The sequence below is a fragment of the Bufo gargarizans genome, chromosome 8, assembly GCF_014858855.1.
Source record: "Bufo gargarizans isolate SCDJY-AF-19 chromosome 8, ASM1485885v1, whole genome shotgun sequence".
Lineage (NCBI taxonomy): Eukaryota > Metazoa > Chordata > Amphibia > Anura > Bufonidae > Bufo > Bufo gargarizans.
This window is the reverse complement of record NC_058087.1, coordinates 188,248,461-188,266,552: the sequence shown is the minus strand read 5'-3', so window position 1 is coordinate 188,266,552 and position 18,092 is coordinate 188,248,461. Positions and strand designations below refer to the sequence as shown.

The following is an 18,092-nucleotide window of genomic DNA, read 5'->3' as shown; positions in this document are numbered from 1 at the left end:
GTGGGTCATGAACAAAACGTAAAAAATAAAGTTTAACCCCTTCCTGATTTTCCTGGAACCATAACTTTTTCTTTTTGTCATTTATATAGCCGTGGGGGGCCTGTTTTTTGTGGGACAAGTTGTACTTTCTAATTCTACCATTTAATATGGCAATGTAGAGGGAAGCTGGAAAAAATATTCCAAATGTGGTAGAATTGAAATAAAAAAACAAAACACTATTCCGCCAGTTTTATGGGTTTTGTTTTTACGGCGTTCGCTATGCGGTAAAACTGACTTATGCTCTTCATCCTTTGAGTCAGTACTAGAGACAAGCAAAGTTTTGAAAAATTTGATTTGGCAGCTTTGCCAAAGTTCACCAATAAATTTGAATCGTTCCGAATTAATTTGTCACAAAATGGCTAAAAATCTGCCTAATCATACTCTTCCCATTTGGTGGACCAATCTCAGTGTGAAGGCTTGGAAGTTAAACTGCAGGGAGAGTGCAGGGAAAGTGTAACGCCGTGTACATCAGTGTGCAGTGCACCAAGATTCAGGTGGTCAGCAGCAGTGGCAGTAACAGTGTGCACCAAGATTCATAGCTAATCCCTTCTGCTAAACAAATAGAAAAGCATATAACACCCTTCAGTAAAGCAAATAAAATGTGTGTGCCCCTGCAGGAGCTGTGTCCAAATGGCTCCTTAGTGGAACAAAATAAAGAAAGGGAGGCAGCACCAATAAAGTAGTGGTGAAAACAAATGTTCTTTTAATCCATGTTATAGGAGTCCAAACACGCGATTTTTTTTATCCCTTCTGTTAGCTGTCAAATTACTGTAAATCAGTATTGCAGGTCAATGTAATTAGAACAGGACGATTTCCCCGCTCTCCGCCGGGTGAAAGTGTTCCTGCCCTTGAAGCACATGCTTTTAGCCCTCTCAGACACAGTGGTCACATTTGACAATGGCATCTGATGGTTAAATGTCCACAGTTGGCATTTCTACCTATCGCGGATATTAGCAGCTGTTGTCTGCTGTATGAAAAAGAGTGGAGCTGAAGTGCTGGTCCGGGAGCCACGCAGACTGAATCCAGCAGTGTGGACCAGGTGAATATCATCACCACTGCAGGTCAGCCATGTCTGGAGGTCTGGTTTAGTCTCAGATAACCCCTTTATGTCATTTCTGGTTGATGTCATTTTAAGTCTACTTTATTCCACACATTTAAAGGGATTCTGTCACCTCCCCTAAGGCAAAAAACGATTTAAAACCAGCCATGAAGCACAGCTTACCTGGATTAGGCTGTGCTGTTCAATCTTGAAATCCGTCCAGCAGTTAGTTCAAAAAACGAGTTTGATCAATGAGGAAATGCGTCCTGAAGGTGCCCAGAGGGGCGTTTTTTTCTTCAGAGAGAGCCCAGTCCCGCCCCTTTTTCAGTGCCCAGCCCGCCTTCCTTTTACTTCCTAACTGCCGCCTCCAGCCTGCCACAGCCTCCCCTTCCTCCCCCCCCCCTCCCTCTTGCCGAACGAAGTCTCGCACAGGCGCAATACCCACTGAGGGCTGCGCCTGTGCGATCATCAGGAGACTGAGGGCGGCAGCTTCATCTTCGTCACTGGGCATGCGCCGAGCCCAGTGACGTCCGATGCTCGCTCTTCCCTGCTGACTGAGGGAAGAGCGAGCATCGGACGTCACTGGGCTCGGCGCATGCCCAGTGACGAAGATGAAGCTGCCGCCCTCAGTCTCCTGATGATCGCACAGGCGCAGCCCTCAGTGGGTACTGCGCCTGTGCGAGACTTCGTTCGGCAAGAGGGAGGGGGAGGAGAGGAAGGGGAGGCTGTGGCAGGCTGGAGGCGGCAGTTAGGAAGTAAAAGGAAGGCGGGCTGGGCACTGAAAAAGGGGCGGGACTGGGCTCTCTCTGAAGAAAAAAACGCCCCTCTGGGCACCTTCAGGACGCATTTCCTCATTGATCAAACTCGTTTTTTGAACTAACTGCTGGACGGATTTCAAGATTGAACAGCACAGCCTAATCCAGGTAAGCTGTGCTGCATGGCTGGTTTTAAATCGTTTTTTGCCTTAGGGGAGGTGACAGAATCCCTTTAAACAAAAAGTTAAAATATTCCTTCCTAAAATTGTATCATTGTATTCATTTAATATTCCAGCTATGCTTCTACAAGGCTACTTTCTGCCCAGTATGACTAATTGATCATCTCACGTATTTCCATGTTCACTGTATTTCAGGTATAATATTTTCCCATGGAGAAGAATGGAAATCTATGAGGAGGTTCACACTATCAACACTTCGAGACTTTGGAATGGGGAAAAAATCTCTAGAAGGCAGAATTCAAGATGAAATAATTGCCCTTATAGAAAGTTTGAAATGTTACAATGGTAAAAATTATCCAACATTTACCAAGAACCCTATAGCTGACATCTGCATTTCTAGCTTTTCGGTAATCTTTTCCATTGACTACACTTTCCAAATTCAAATCCATCAAGTGAGTTTTGATAGGATTGTAGGACTGGACTAACGCACACATATCCCACCACACATTTGCTGGAGATTACCTATGGAGGGTCTAGCAGTGCTCTTCTGTCTCCAGCTTGATTGAGTAGTGTTTTCTGACTAAATTGTGCCTAGAAATGACCAGTTGTAGTGTATAATTTTTTAAATCTTTTTGTTTAATTTTTATCATTTTTTTTTTCTTCTAGGCAAACCATTCAATCCACACTTATTAATAAACAGCGCTGTATCCAATGTCATCTGCTCCATTATCTTTGGCAACAGGTTTGAGTACGATGACCCAACATTTCAAAAATTAATCAATATGTTAGATGAAAATGCCAAAATGGCGGGTGAACCCAAAGCACTGGTGAGAAAACTTCCAAATGTTATGTATCCAGTTCCAGTCTCTTAGTGAGGTTCATTAGTATAGGGTCTTCAGGGGGTCATTTATTAAGGCCGGTGATTTAGATTCCTGTCTTAATCTCCCTGCGCTTGCAGCAGATGCGCTAAAAATTTTGTAGTGGTGCAGGCCTATATATAACTTGGCACTTGGTGCCGCCGGCTGTGTGGCATGGTTTAAACTATACCCTTGCTGGCTTAGTTTAAGACCATTTTACTTGCCATAAATTGGCATGGAAAATGATGACCCACTCTCTTCCACGCCCACGCCATGCCTCCTTTTTCCACCACCTGAGAAAACTGGCGTGAGCGGGAAAAGTCGCAGACTTTGCCACAAAACCTCTTTGCGACAAAATCTGCAACAAAAATATGCCAAAAACAATAATAAATTACCTCTTTTATGTGTGGAATAATGGTCTCTGTACTGTAAAGTATCACTTTGTAGTACTTCCTTGTAGTTATATAACACCAGTATAAGAAGCTTAGTAATTTACTTTTCCATCTTCAGGGGCCTTTCAAGCAGATCCCCCCATTTGGTCAGACCTGTGGAGGGAAGCATGCTTACCTGCTCCTCGACACTGGATTCCCGCATTCCCCACTGCCACTGCAGAGTTCTGGTCTCCACATGTTAACATCTAATTTGATGGCCGCTGCAGCCAGTCACTGGCCACAGTGGTGCCCCATCCCCTTTTCATCATATCAATAGGTCACATAAGCCAATGGAGATGTGTCACTCTTCAGGCCAGTGATTGCTTGCAGCAGCCATCAAACCGCATGTTGATATGTGGGGACCAGAGCTCTGTAATTGCAGTGGGGGAGCAAAGATGCCAGAATCCAGTGTCGGGGAGTAGGTAGCTAATATGCTTTTCTCCACAAGTCCAGCCATGTTTGGGATCTGCCCGAAAAGCTCTTGATGATAAAAGACTTCTTTAAAGATGTAGATTAGGGGAAATGACTACATTATAATAAACAGCTAAGCTACAAAACCGGTCTCCTTTACTTCTAGAAAGGTGCAGTCTTGTCCTTGGGCCAGTTCTTTCCCAATAGCAATAGGTGCAAATAGCACTAGGACCTGTATCCAGTACTACACCCAACAAGCTGTAGAAACCATTCTGCAATAATTGTTCTGATGATGCCACAGTGCCCCCACGTAACGGCTGGTAGGGCATATAGAATCATTTATAACAGCATCTCTTGTTTGGCAATCTGAGAAACCCATATTTGTCCGAACATGCTAATTATCAGTTTGATGGACTTAGGCCAGGCCGCTCCTTTCACCTTTTGATCGTCAGGGCCAGGCTTCTGAATCCAGCTCACACCTGGCCCTATGATGTTGCACAAGTGCCTGATACCAAAGTTTATATTCCTGCCCATTCTGGACTTTCCAGTCAAGGAGACGGTCCTATCAGTGATTCACAGCCTGCCCTCCGTGACTGTGTATACAGCGATAGCTGTCAATCACTGATAGGACCGTCTCTTCAAAGCCCAGAATGAGCAGGAATATAAATGTATAAAATACAAGTTTTTTCAAATAAAACTGTATATCCAACTCTTCAGCTCCTCCTGCTCTATAGAATGCTTTGTGCAGCTCAGACTCCATGTTCAACGTGACAGGTTCCCTTTCAAAGCATCTCCATCCAGTTGTAGCACGTAACCAGAGAATCCACAGGACCCAGAACCAGAACAGTCCATAATACACCTAGCTAAAACCATCCACACTACCACAAACTATAGCCAGATACAGTGCCGCCTCCATGCTCCATCTCTTCTATCCTCCTACAGCAGTATCCTGTGAGTGACCCTCCAGCATCCACCCACATGGGGCATACTTTTTCCATGCAAGAGATTGGATCTAGCTATTATCAAACATTATGTATATTTAAAGAGGTTGTCTGTCTAGTAAATAGTAATAAAAGGTAAGAATGCCATAGAAAAGCAAAATAAGTCCTACAGTACCTCACCATTCAATTACTGCCCTGGTTCCAGTGTTTCTGGGTCTCCTGTTCTCTAGATACTGGTCCCTCCAAATCCACAGGAAATGACCTCTCAGCTAATCTCTGGCTGAGGTGGGTGCGGGGATCGGCTGAGCAATCATTTCCTGTGTGTTGAAGGAGACCAGGAAATAAAGACCAGAAAGGATCCTGGAAGGAATAAAACCAGGGACAGTGGGGGATCACAGAGATATCATTTTTTTTGTCATTCAGACTTTTTTAGAGACTGGTCTTATTTTCTCTGTTGCTTATCTAGCACCACCAAGCGCTGCAGCTCTGTACAAAGGTCTATCAGTCATATAATTGTCCTACCTCTTAACCAGGAACAATTGCATAGATCATCCTATCCATATGGTTTTTGGAGTGTGAGAGAAAACCATAGATCCCAGTGGAAAGACACACAATCACTGAGAGAGTGTACAAACCAATGCTAATGTTGCTCTTGACTGAATTTGAACAAAGGACCATAGTGAAAATGCCAACCTCTGAGCCACCATGCTGCACTATTATCCATACTTTAACATAAAATCTGACATAGTAGAACTTTAAAAGTCATACTACCGATACAATAATCAAGTCAAAAAAATGTCCACTACAGAGGCGGAGGCTACCTAAGCTGCAACTACTACAATCCATGTGTGTGTGTCCCGATGAAAGGCTGATGTTTATCAGCATAAGAAACGCGTTGAGCGTATACATAAACTAGCAACACAAGTATAGCTGTTACAGCAGAACGTTTTATGTAGCCGACTGGGCATCATTATATTGATCAGGGCACCTGAGCGTACTGCGAGTAGCCTTAGATCTTTTATATTAATTTCAATCAAGGGACTAATATATTTTAACCAGCATCATAAATCAAGTTTTGTTGTTTTTGCTTTTTAAACCATCGATCTCTTTCAGTGAGTTAGTCTATATCTGAGACGGTAAATATATGTACCCCGTTTTTCTTTTGTGACCATCATTAATTTCATACTACCTATACCCTCGATGTCTGAAGTTAAACATGTCTGCATTTTTTATTTTTTATTTTTTTTCAAGACAATCTAAATTGAAGTTATTTATTTCTACAGCTGTTCAATTTTTATCCCTTCATTGGAACTCTCTTGGGTCTACATAAGAAAGTAATGCAGAACATCGAAAATCTAAAAGACTTTATCCAAAAAAATGTAAAGAAACAAAGACTGGAGTTCAACGCCAATGACATCACTGGATATATCGATGCATATCTTTTGAAACAGGAACAGGTGAGTGTCTGTAACGGGTGAGATGCCAATATGATCTTGAAGATCTTGAAGAGTAGTGTCATCACTTATATTGGGAGCATCTGGGCAATACTTCTGTTCTAGTCAAACATACAAAAAAGCAACAAGAGGTTAAAATTAGCTCCACATTAGAATACCAGAAATTGCCATTCAGGACAGAAGGGCATATCTACTTACTTTCCATGACCCTTGAATTTTTTTTTACCCTCTTGTTTCCTAGTTATGTAGTCCCTCACTTCGTAATGAACAAACCACAAAGTAAAGTCAACTCACCACTAATGTTGAGCGAGCATGCTTGGACGAATACCAGTTTGGCTCAAGCATCGCTATGCTTGGCACTTGGCCTGTACTCGGCCAAGTTGGCTCAATGCTCGAGTCTCCTCCGCGCACGTCTCCTCCCCGCTAAGCAGCCAATAAAAGTGCAGGTAAGTACTGCCCTCACTGTAATGCCAGTAGCCATGTTGGCTACTGGCATTACAGTGATTGGCTGTCCGGAACATGTCATTGGGTGCTATATAGCACCCGATGACGCATGTTCGGCTCATTCTAAGTCAGGGAGAGCTGAGCATAAGAAGGGACAGAGAGTGTAGGGAGTTGTAATTAAGTATTTTTTTTTACAAAAACTTTTCTAAGACCCAAAAGTAAGGACTATTGGGTTTCACAGCAGCAATATATGTTTGTAGTGCAACCTTCGCTAAATTGCTCAGTGTTAGGGAGAGCTGTGCATAGAAGACAGACAGTGTAGGCAGTGTAATAGGAAGGTTTTTATACAAAAACTTTTCAGAGACCCAAAAGTCCTTTTAAGGACTATTTTGTGTGACAGCAGCAATATACCGTGTAATAATGCAAGTTTTTACAGGGTCAGCTCACCAGCAGGCCTTAACCTACAATCTTTTACAGGGTCAGCTCAACTGAAAGCCATCGCATATAATTTTTTAGAGGGTCAGCTCACCAACAGGCCCGCACCTAAAATCTTTTACAGGTTCAGCTCACCAGCAGGCCCTCGCATATCATTTTTTAGAGGGTCAGCTCACCAGCAGGCCTTCACCTACAATGTTTTACAGGGTCAGCTTACCTGAAGGCCCTCACACATAATGTTTAAGAGGGTCAGCTAACCTGCAGGCCCTCACTTACAACCTTTTAGAGGGTCAGCTCAATAGCAGGCCTTCACCTTCAATCTTTTACAGGGTCAGATTACCTGAAGGCCCTCACATATAATGTTTAGGAGGGTCAGCTCACCTGCAGGCCCTCACTTACAACCTTTTAGATGGTCAGCTCACCAACAGGCCCACACCTAAAATCTTTTACAGGGTCAGCTCACCAGCAGGCCCTCGCATATCATTTTTTAGAGGGTCAGCTCACCAGCAGGCCTTCACCTACAATGTTTTACAGGGTCAGCTTACCTGAAGGCCCTCACACATAATGTTTAAGAGGGTTAGCTCACCTGCAGGCCCTCACTTACAACCTTTTAGAGGGTCAGCTCATAAGCAGGCCTTCACCTTCAATCTTTTACAGGGTCAGATTACCTGAAGGGCCTCACATATAATGTTTAGGAGGGTCAGCTGTCACAACCAGACAGCTGAGAAGCTCTGACAGAAGCCTTTCATAACCTCCTCCTTGAGTTCTCTTTGTTGTGGTATTCAGTTCCTCATCTCGTTAGCCTCTCTCAGCTGTCATGTAGTTGGACTAATTGCATCCCTTTAAATTCCGCCCCATAATGCATTACTGGGCGGCTTATACTTCTTCCTGGAGTGTGTGTGCATGCTCATCCTGTTTTCCTGTCTGCTACAAAGTTAAGTGCTGTACATTTATCTGTTATTTTCTGTTTGCTGGATCCCAGGTGACCCTGACTCCCTCCGTGTCTGGTGTAGGGAGCCGGTGGTCGTTTCCCCTCACTATTGTAGGGTGTTCAGGGGTTATATAGTCGAGGTACATGGCTATGCAACCATCCACCTCTGGGATCTTTGCCTAGGCTGAGCAGCCAGGGAAAGTGCTAGGTCTTGTGCAGGGGTCTCCCCTTGTTTCCTTAGCTTGGATCCAATGAGTCATATATGCATGTTGCTTTGTCTTGTTTCCTGTACACCGTCCGTGACATTATAAGCCGCCAAAACCGTCTCAAGCATGGATCCGGTTTCACTTTTCGCTGAACGCCTTCAGGGTCTTTCATTGGAGGTAGCTGATCTCCGCAGGACTTTTTCTCAGCTTCAAGTGACCGGTTCAGCTGGCGTTCATGGAGTTTGTTCTGAGCCTAAGATCTCGCTCCCTGATATGTTTTCCGGGGGTAGTGAGAATTTTGTGCGTTTTAGAGAGGCTTGCAAACTCCATTTTCGCCTTCTTCCCATTCCTCTGGTGATGAGGAACGGAGGGTGGGGGTCATTATATCGCTGCTCAGGGGTAACGCTCAGTCCTGGGCCTTTTTGCTGCCGGAGGGGGCACGGCCTCTCCGTTCAGTGGATGAATTCTTTTTAGCCCTGGGTCAGATATATGATGATCCGGATCGTATTGCTCTGGCTGAGTCTAGACTACGTCTATTATGCCAGGGTAAACAATCCGCAGAGATATACTGCTCAGAATTTCGGAGATGGGCAGCTGATACTGGTTGGTATGATGCTGCACTCCGAAGTAAATTTTGCCATGGTCTTTCAGAGGGATTGAAAGATGCATTTGCCTTTCATGAAAGGCCTATTTCCTTGGACTGTGCTATGTCTCAGGCCGTTCGTATTGACAGGCGTCTTAGAGAGAGAGGAGAGATCTCTCCTTCCTGTCATATTCAGTCCCAGGACAGTGCAGCGGTCCCATTCTGTGCGCAGGGGTCTCAGTCGCTGTCAGCCCCTTCTGAGCAAGAGCCCATGCAGCTGGGGTTGATTGCTTCTGACAATAGAAGATTCAGCCCGCATGGGAGGGTTTGTTTTTGTTGTGGAGGTATAAATCATTTGGCAAATATTTGTCCCTCTAGGAGATTCAGGCAGTTCTCTGGGAGTAATAAAGAAACAAACAGGAAAAAATCTTTAAAAAATGTTCCGTCTGTTACTATTGGCAGGGTTGAGGCAGAAATTGAAGGTTTTCCGTTTGCTTGTAGTTCCCGTTTTGTCCTGCCTGCTAGGGTGGCGCTAGAGAGCAAGAGCATTTTTTGTGAGATTTTTGTGAATAGTGGAGCAGCTGTCAATCTCATTGATAATCAATTTGCGATAACTCATGGTTTCCAGGTCCGCACTTTGGGAAAGGATATACCTGTTTTTGCTATTGATTCCGCTCCACTTTCTCAGAAATCATTAAAGGGCATAGTTCACAATATCCATTTAATTGTGAGTGATGCTCATGTTGAGGATGTGTCATGTTTCGTCCTTAGCGGTTTACCTACCCCTCTAGTGTTAATGCTACCCTGGCTCACTAAACATAACCCCACCATTGATTGGCAAGCGAGGCAAATAAATGGTTGGAGTGACTTTTGCAGAGAGAATTGCCTCACGACATCTGTTTCTGAGGTTGCTACTAAGACTGTACCATCTTTTCTCTCTGAATTTTCGGATGTCTTCTCTGAGAGTGGAGTTCAGGATTTGCCTCCGCACACGGAGTATGATTGTCCTATTAATCTCATCCCAGGCGCCAAGCTGCCTAAATCTCGTTTATACAATCTTTCCCAACCTGAAAGGATCGCTATGCGTGCTTATATCCCTGAGAGTCTGAGAAAAGGACACATACGACCCTCGAAGTCACCTGTTGCCGCTGGTTTTTTCTTTGTTAAGAAAAAAGATGGTTCTTTAAGACCTTGTCTGGATTTCAGGGAGCTGAACAGTATCACTATTCGTGACCCTTATCCTCTTCCTCTGATCCCGGACCTGTTTAACCAGGTTGTTGGGGCTAAAGTCTTTCCCAAATTAGATCTAAGAGGGGCATACAACCTGGTCAGGGTCAGAGAAGGAGACGAATGGAAGACTGCCTTCAATACCCCTGAGGGCCATTTTGAAAATTTGGTTATGCCTTTTGGTTTGATGAAAGCCCCAGCCGTTTTTCAGCATTTCGTGAACAGCATTTTTTATCATTTGATGGGAAAATTTGTATTAGTGTATTTGGATGACATTTAGATTTTTTCTCCTGATTTCAAAACTCATAAGGAACATTTACGTCAGGTCTTGCTCATCCTGCGGGAGAATAAATTATATGCGAAACTGGAAAAATGTGTCTTTGCGGTTCCAGAAATTCAATTTCTGGGGTTTCTTCTCTCCGCTTCTGGTTTTCGCATGGACCCCGAGAAGGTCCGTGCTGTGCTTGAGTGGGAGCTTCCTGAGAATCAGAAGGCGCTGATGCGTTTTTTGGGCTTTGCCAATTATTACAGGAAGTTTATTTTGAATTATTCCTCTATTGTTAAACCACTCACTGATATGACCAGAAAGGGGGTAGATTTTTCTTCTTGGTCGGTAGAGGCGCGTAAGGCTTTTTCTAATATCAAGGAGAGTTTTGCTTCCGCTCCCATCTTGGTGCAACCTGATATTTCTTTACCCTTCATAGTTGAGGTTGATGCTTCTGAGGTGGGTGTGGGTGCGGTCTTGTCTCAGGGTTCCTCTCCTGCCAAATGGCGACCGTGTGCCTTTTTCTCGAAAAAACTCTCCTCCGCAGAGAGAAATTACGATGTGGGAGATAGGGAATTGTTGGCCATCAAGTTGGCTTTTGAGGAATGGCGCCATTGGCTAGAGGGAGCCAGACAGCCTATTACCGTGTTTACTGACCATAAAAATCTGGCCTACTTGGAGTCAGCCAAGCGTCTGAACCCGAGACAGGCCAGATGGTCTTTGTTCTTTTCAAGATTTAATTTTGTTGTCACGTTCCTCCCTGGGGTTAAGAATGTGAAGGCAGATGCCCTGTCACGTTGTTTTCCGGGAGGCGGGAATTTTGAAGACCTGGGTCCCATTTTGGCCGAAGGGGTGGTGGTCTCTGCTCTTTTTTCTGAATTGGAGGCAGAGGTGCAGGCAGCCCAGTCAGAGGCTCCTGATCTTTGTCCTCCTGGGAGGTTGTTTGTGCCTCTCGCTTTAAGAGACAAGATTTTTAAGGAACACCACGATTTGGTCCTTGCTGGGCACCCGGGGGCAAGAGCCACACTGGATCTCATCGCTCGGAGATTCTGGTGGCCTGCGCTTCGTAAGTCGGTTGAGGGTTTTGTGGCAGCCTGCGAGACTTGCACTCGTGCCAAAGTCCCTCATTCAGGGCCATCAGGTCCTCTCCTTCCCTTACCCATTCCTTCCCGTCCTTGGACACATCTGTCCATGGACTTCATAACGGACCTGCCTCGTTCCTCGGGGAAGACTGTGATTCTGGTGGTGGTGGACCGTTTTAGCAAAATCGTGCATTTCATCCCTTTTCCTGGTTTGCCCAATGCTAAGACGCTGGCGCAGGCATTTATTGATCACATTGTCAAATTGCACGGTATTCCTTCAGACATAGTCTCTGATAGGGGCACACAGTTTGTTTCCAGATTCTGGAAGGCTTTCTGTTCTCGCTTGGGGGTTCGGTTGTCATTCTCTTCTGCTTTCCACCCGCAGTCGAATGGCCAGACAGAGCGCGTCAATCAGAATCTGGAGACATATCTGCGCTGTTTTGTGGCGGAGAATCAAGAGGATTGGTGTTCTTTTTTGTCCCTTGCTGAGTTTGCTTTAAATAACCGTCGTCAGGAGTCTTCTGATAAGTCACCATTTTTTGGTGCATATGGGTTTCATCCGCAGTTTGGGACTTTCTCAGGAGAGGGGTCTTCTGGTTTACCTGATGAGGACAGATTCTCCTCGTCTTTGTCATCTATTTGGCAAAAGATTCAGGATAATCTAAAGAGCATGAGTGAGAGATATAAGCGTGTGGCAGATAAGAGACGTGTGCTTGGTCCGGACCTGAATGTTGGTGATCTGGTGTGGTTGTCTACCAAGAATATCAAATTGAAGGTTCCCTCCTGGAAGTTGGGTCCTAGGTTTATTGGGCCTTACAAAATCCTGTCTGTCATCAATCCTGTTGCCTACCGTCTTGATCTTCCTCAGACTTGGAAGATCCATAATGTTTTTCATAAGTCCTTATTGAAACCTTATGTTTAACCCATTGTACCCTCGCCTTTGCCTCCTCCTCCGATTATGGTTGATGGGAATCTTGAATTTCAGGTCTCTAGGATTGTGGATTCTCGTCTTGTCCGCGGTTCTCTCCAGTACCTTGTTCATTGGTAGGGTTATGGTCCTGAGGAGAGGATGTGGGTCCCAGTGACGGACATTAAGGCCTCTCGTCTCATCAGGGCTTTCCATAGGGCCCATCCTGAGAAGGTGGGCTCTGAGTGTCCGGAGTCCACTCGTAGAGGGAGGTGTACTGTCACAACCAGACAGCTGAGAAGCTCTGACAGAAGCCTTTCAGAACCTCCTCCTTGAGTTCTCTTTGTTGTGGTATTCAGTTCCTCATCTCGTTAGCCTCTCTCAGCTGTCATGTAGTTGGACTAATTGCATCCCTTTAAATTCCGCCCCATAATGCATTACTGGGCGGCTTATACTTCTTCCTGGAGTGTGTGTGCATGCTCATCCTGTTTTCCTGTCTGCTACAAAGTTAAGTGCTGTACATTTATCTGTTATTTTCTGTTTGCTGGATCCCAGGTGACCCTGACTCCCTCCGTGTCTGGTGTAGGGAGACGGTGGTCGTGTCCCCTCACTATTGTAGGGTGTTCAGGGGTTATATAGTCGAGGTACGTGGCTATGCAACCATCCACCTCTGGGATCTTTGCATAGGCTGAGCAGCCAGGGAAAGTGCTAGGTCTTGTGCAGGGGTCTCCCCTTGGTTCCTTAGCTTTGGATCCAGTGAGTCATATATGCATGTTGCTTTGTCTTGTTTCCTGTACACCATCCGTGACATCAGCTCACCTGCAGGCCCTCACTTACAACCTTTTAGAGGGTCAGCTCACCAGCAGGCCTGCACCTAAAATCTTTTACAGGGTCAGCTCACCTGAAGGCCATCACATATAATGTTTTAGAGGGTCAGCTCACCAGCAGGCCCTCACCTACAACTTTTTCGAGGGTCAGCTCACTAGCAGGCCCGCACCTAAAATCTTTTACAGGGTCAGCTCACCAGCAGGCCCTCGCATATAATTTTTTATAGGGTCGGCTCACTAGCAGGCCCTCGCATATAATTTTTTACAGGGTAAACTTAACAGCAGGCCTTTACCTACAAACATTTACAGGGTCTCACCAGCAGGCCGGTACCTAAAATCTTTTACACAGGGTCAGCTCACCTGCAGGCCCTCACCTAATTATAACTAATAGGTAATTTGCGCGCATGCTGCCTTGCTTGGATGTGGTAGTCGTAGCTGTTTGTCAGGCTCGCTCTCCGTAATCAAACCATGATTCCCCCGTTACCCATGGTCTACATGGTTTGGGCTGAAAATAACATCGAAAGATGATAGGGAAGACATCCAAATGCATCATCCACATCACGGGGACGTGCGATCGACCCCAGGTTATCTTGAGTCACCAAAGCGGCAGCAGGCCCTCGCCCATAATGTTTTAGATAGTCAGATCAGCAGGCCCTTGCTCCAAATGTTTTTGTTGGTCACCAGCAGGCCATCAATCATAATTTTTCAAGGCTGTCTATGATGCCCTCCTTTATGTGTAACAAAGGGTGTATTGGAGTGCCAGTTCCTTGTAATTTTTGGCAGCCCTTTCCCTTAGTGCATAGGCTTTATGACTGTAGTCCAACTACATGAACAATTGTACCACAGTGTGAATGAGGCCCTCCTTTATGTGATATACAGGTTGTATCGGGGTGCATCTTCCTTATATTTTTTGGCAGTACTTGCACTTTATGTACAAATAAATATACAGGAAAGATTTTTTCCTATAAAATCGATTTTATCTTCGGTTTGGTGCCTGGGAGTCCAAGATACATCCAGGCATCCTCCCCATGCTGTTCTCGAACCATTTTGGTGGTGTTTCCATCAATTTCTGACCTTTTCCTATGAACCAGGCACCCTCCCCTCTTCAGAGCAGGGGGTGCCTGGTTTAATGCTTGGGTTCTCCTATTGACTTCCATTATACTCGGGTGCTCGGAAGAGCACCCAAGCATCCCGATGTGTTTGTCCCGAGCCCCCAAACACCCGAGCACTATGGTGCTCGATCAACACTACTCACCACTCCAAATTTTCTTCAACGCACATGAGAATGGTGCATGGAGAAAGTAAACCCAGGATCAAAAGATCCTACTGCCCATTGATAAAACTCCAAAATTTATTGGCACACTGCTTCATGCCTGCCTGAACCAAACCACAGATGGCAGGGCAAGGAGGGAGCAGGGAACTGATGGCATCCTGCTTCACTATTGTATTCAGCTATATGACATATAAGGAAGCAGATATTGTTCAAATCTGGACACAAAACAACCGTCCTGGTAGTGCTGGACAAAGGCCGAAATTTAGGACTGTCCCGCTGGATCCAGAATAGTTGGGGGCATGGTTTAAGTATCACCTGTGTATGGGTCAGCTAAAGTTTTGACAAAGTTTAGAGAGTGGTGCGGGCCCGAACAACTCTGTAGGAAGCCATAGTGGGGCCAGTGTGGACTATGGGAACCCATAAGCTCTGGGTGCAAACTGGGTGCAAACTCGTGGAAGGTACATAGTGGTAAATTGACTGCCCTGTGGCCTGAGAGTAATCTGGTCCTGTAAGTCAGTGGATTGAGTGAAAACATTAGGGAAAGATCAAAGGATCCCTGTAGTTAGACGTTCGGAAGAGAATTCTCCACCTGTGTACAGTGCAATTTTTGTACAGTCACTCAGAATTGAGAAAGCTCGTTGGAAGAACGAGTGAAATGTTTTCAAGAAATCTACAGTACGTCCAGTTGCCTTGATTTATTCTTTACAGATATACCATGACCTGGATAAATGAGAACCTTCACAGATATATTGCCTTAATCCTTTCCACTCAGACCACTAGAATCTTAAGATTATACAAAAAAATTACTGCTTATGTGAAAAATGTCCAGAACACGATGGAATGATCCTATAAAAGCAGAGATAGGGATTAATCGTGCTGAGACGAACTGACAATGCATTGCGAGTAACCTGTGCAATTTCTCATATTATGTGATTTCAGGAGTCAACAAAACCTGGGACCTATTTTCATGATGAAAATCTGCAATATTCAGTCCTGGATCTCTTTGATGCTGGTACTGAAACTACATCTACAACAATCCGTTGGGGAATTTTGTTGATGATGAAGTATCCAGAAATTCAAAGTAATTGTTGCTAGCTAGTAATTGTTGATCATTGGTAATTCCATGTAGGTGCATGTTTATTTCCAAAAGCTGCATAACGTAATGTGACTGAATGAACAACACTGAAAACCTTCCAAATGACAACCTTTGTGAGAAGTGCACCCCTATGTTCCATCATATTCTGTGTAAGTAGATTGACCATTTTCCTTGTGAGGACCTTCGCACTAGAAGACATTTTTAAATAGATTTCTGGGTGGTCATCTCAAAGAGGTGTCACTGTATTTTCATGACCATTCACATTTTGGTTGAGCATTTGGCTTTTGGTGAATATAGCTCGTAAGGCAAAAAAAATAAAAATACCAAAAGTCCACCTAGTTTAGTATTATCATCCTGCAAAGTTCATCCAGAGGGAAATGAATCCTTGTCGACTTCAAGCATTACAATCAGTATAAATATAAATTAACAACCCCTCTCCAGAAGTCTAGTAACCATAACTTGAAATACTATGCTATGCTGAAGACGGTATCCTTTAGATTTTTTTTTGAACAGTGTGAAGGAAGAAAGCTATGTGGAATAAGATGCTCATGAACATGCGGACTTCTTTGTACTTAGTGGAGTCCAAGCTTGAACTGGTCAAATGTTTTTATTTTTTTCAGTATTAAAGGGAACCTGTCACTGGTATTTTAGGTATAGAGCTGAGGACATGGGTTGCTAGATGGCCGCTAGCACATCCGCAATACCCAGTCCCCATAGCTCTCTGTGCCTTTATTGTGTATAAAAACCGCTTTGATACATATGCAAATTAACCTGAGATGAGTCAGAGCTTGAAAATATGACTCTTCTCTGGTCACACAAGTAAGATATGACTCTTTTATGCTAATTTGCATATGTATCAAATCGGGTTTTTTTACACAATAAAAGCACACAGAGCTATGAGGACTGGGTATTGCAGATGTGCTAGTGGCGATCTAGCAACCCATGTCCTCAGCTCTATACACAAAATCCAGGTGACAGGTTCCCTTTAAAATAAGAAAAAACATAAAAATATGGTATCACCAGAGTTGTACTGACCTGGACAATAAAGACTACATGTCAGTTTTACCATATAGTGAACACCATAAAACAAAACCCATAAAAATTCATTTTTATCCCCAATTCCACCCCTATTTAATTTTTTTTTCCAGCTTCCCACTACACCCTATGCAATATTAAATGATGCCATTAGAAAGTGCAACATGTCCTTCAAAAAAACACAAGTCATCAAACGGCTTGTGAACCGAAAAAACAAACAAAGTTATGGCTTTGGGAAGACAGGGCGTGAAAAACAAAAATGCTAAAATAGAAAATTGCTCCGATAATCTGTCTACTGAGATGTATGGGCATGTGTGAGTGAGTTTATGATGTAATAAAATATTTTTTTCTTTTACTTTACAGAGAAAATACAGGATGAAATTAAAACACATCTTAAACCAGGACAGTTGCCAGCAGTAGAGGATAGAAAAAAAATGCCTTATACTGATGCAGTAATACATGAAGTACAGAGATTTGCCAATATTGTTCCACTGAATGTGTCACATGCCCCTCCAACTGATGTGTATTTTCGGGGGTACTGCATCCCAAAAGTGAGTTCAGTAAACAAAATTCTCATAACCAGGATATTTTTTTTCCAAACAAGTATGCATTTAATTGTTAATGATAGAGACCGTAATGGGGTCTACTGCCACTCCAATAATCACATATGTGTAAATGTACATAGAAAAGAAATATTATTGGTGATTTATTGTTCGCAGGGTACAGAGGTTATTCCATTCCTGACATCAGTTCTCAATGACAAGACTCAATGGAAAACTCCCTATGATTTTAATCCCAATCACTTTTTGGATAAAGATGGGAAGTTTGTCCGAAATGATGCATTTATGCCTTTCTCAGCAGGTTGGTAATAAAAACTCATGTGTAATGTATCCATGGCCTAATTCAAACAAGGCATCAGTCATATGTGAGCGACTTGTGACCCACAAGCAGCTTTCAGTTGCTGGGGAAAGTACAGTCCTGTCCTTGGGAAACTGTCCAAAAGTATTTCATATGGAGACAGTTTCTCCTTTCCTCTCGGGGTGACTTGGACCAAGGACAAGGCAGCAGGTAGACAGTCCACCCAGGGCAACTACTTTGTGTATGGTAGGGAACATGGATTCCTATTCTGTTACTAGGGTTACCACCAGTGAACTATATGCCCCTATTGCTTTTTATGGTCTCTAGGATGCAATATCTACAGATCACTTACATTTTTGACAGTGATTTTAGCAGTTGCCTTGGCCACTGACCCTGCTTCAGGCTATCCCACTGGCAAGTCTACACAGACCAGGACATCCTCATAAGTACCCACCATAGGTAGCTGTATGTAGTCCACCTGCAATCCCTGGAATAGGTAATCTAGTCATGAGGTGTACTTCCTGGGTGCTCAGGTAGGATTACCAGGGTTATGCCTTGCAAATGTGCGCATCCGTACACAAATTTTGCAGCCACATTTTGAAACCCTGGGGAAAACTAGTTCTGTAAAAGTAAGGCACACGTTCCCTTGATGTTGGAGACCACTGACTGGGACAGGGCGGACATCATGGGAAACAAACAACGGGGCAGGCAGACCTTAGTGTGTATATTCCACAACCCTCCTTGTATGGAACCTCCCTCCATACATACCTTTTTCTTGTGAGGGGATGTCTTGTTCTGGAGGGTCCATAGCAGTTCT

At 44.2% G+C, this 18,092-nt stretch overlaps 1 protein-coding gene across 1 annotated transcript in view; it reads left to right on the top strand.

Annotated features, from left to right (window-relative positions):
• The window catches only part of LOC122944442 (cytochrome P450 2K1-like), a 44,373-nt gene that overhangs the window by 9,367 nt on the left and 16,914 nt on the right, over positions 1 to 18,092 (top strand). Inside the window, exons 3-8 of the mRNA XM_044302715.1 lie at positions 2,208 to 2,357; positions 2,679 to 2,839; positions 5,936 to 6,109; positions 15,226 to 15,367; positions 16,781 to 16,968; positions 17,137 to 17,278. Of these exons, the coding sequence (XP_044158650.1) occupies positions 2,208 to 2,357; positions 2,679 to 2,839; positions 5,936 to 6,109; positions 15,226 to 15,367; positions 16,781 to 16,968; positions 17,137 to 17,278 (957 nt within the window). The remainder of the gene's footprint in view (positions 1 to 2,207; positions 2,358 to 2,678; positions 2,840 to 5,935; positions 6,110 to 15,225; positions 15,368 to 16,780; positions 16,969 to 17,136; positions 17,279 to 18,092) is intronic.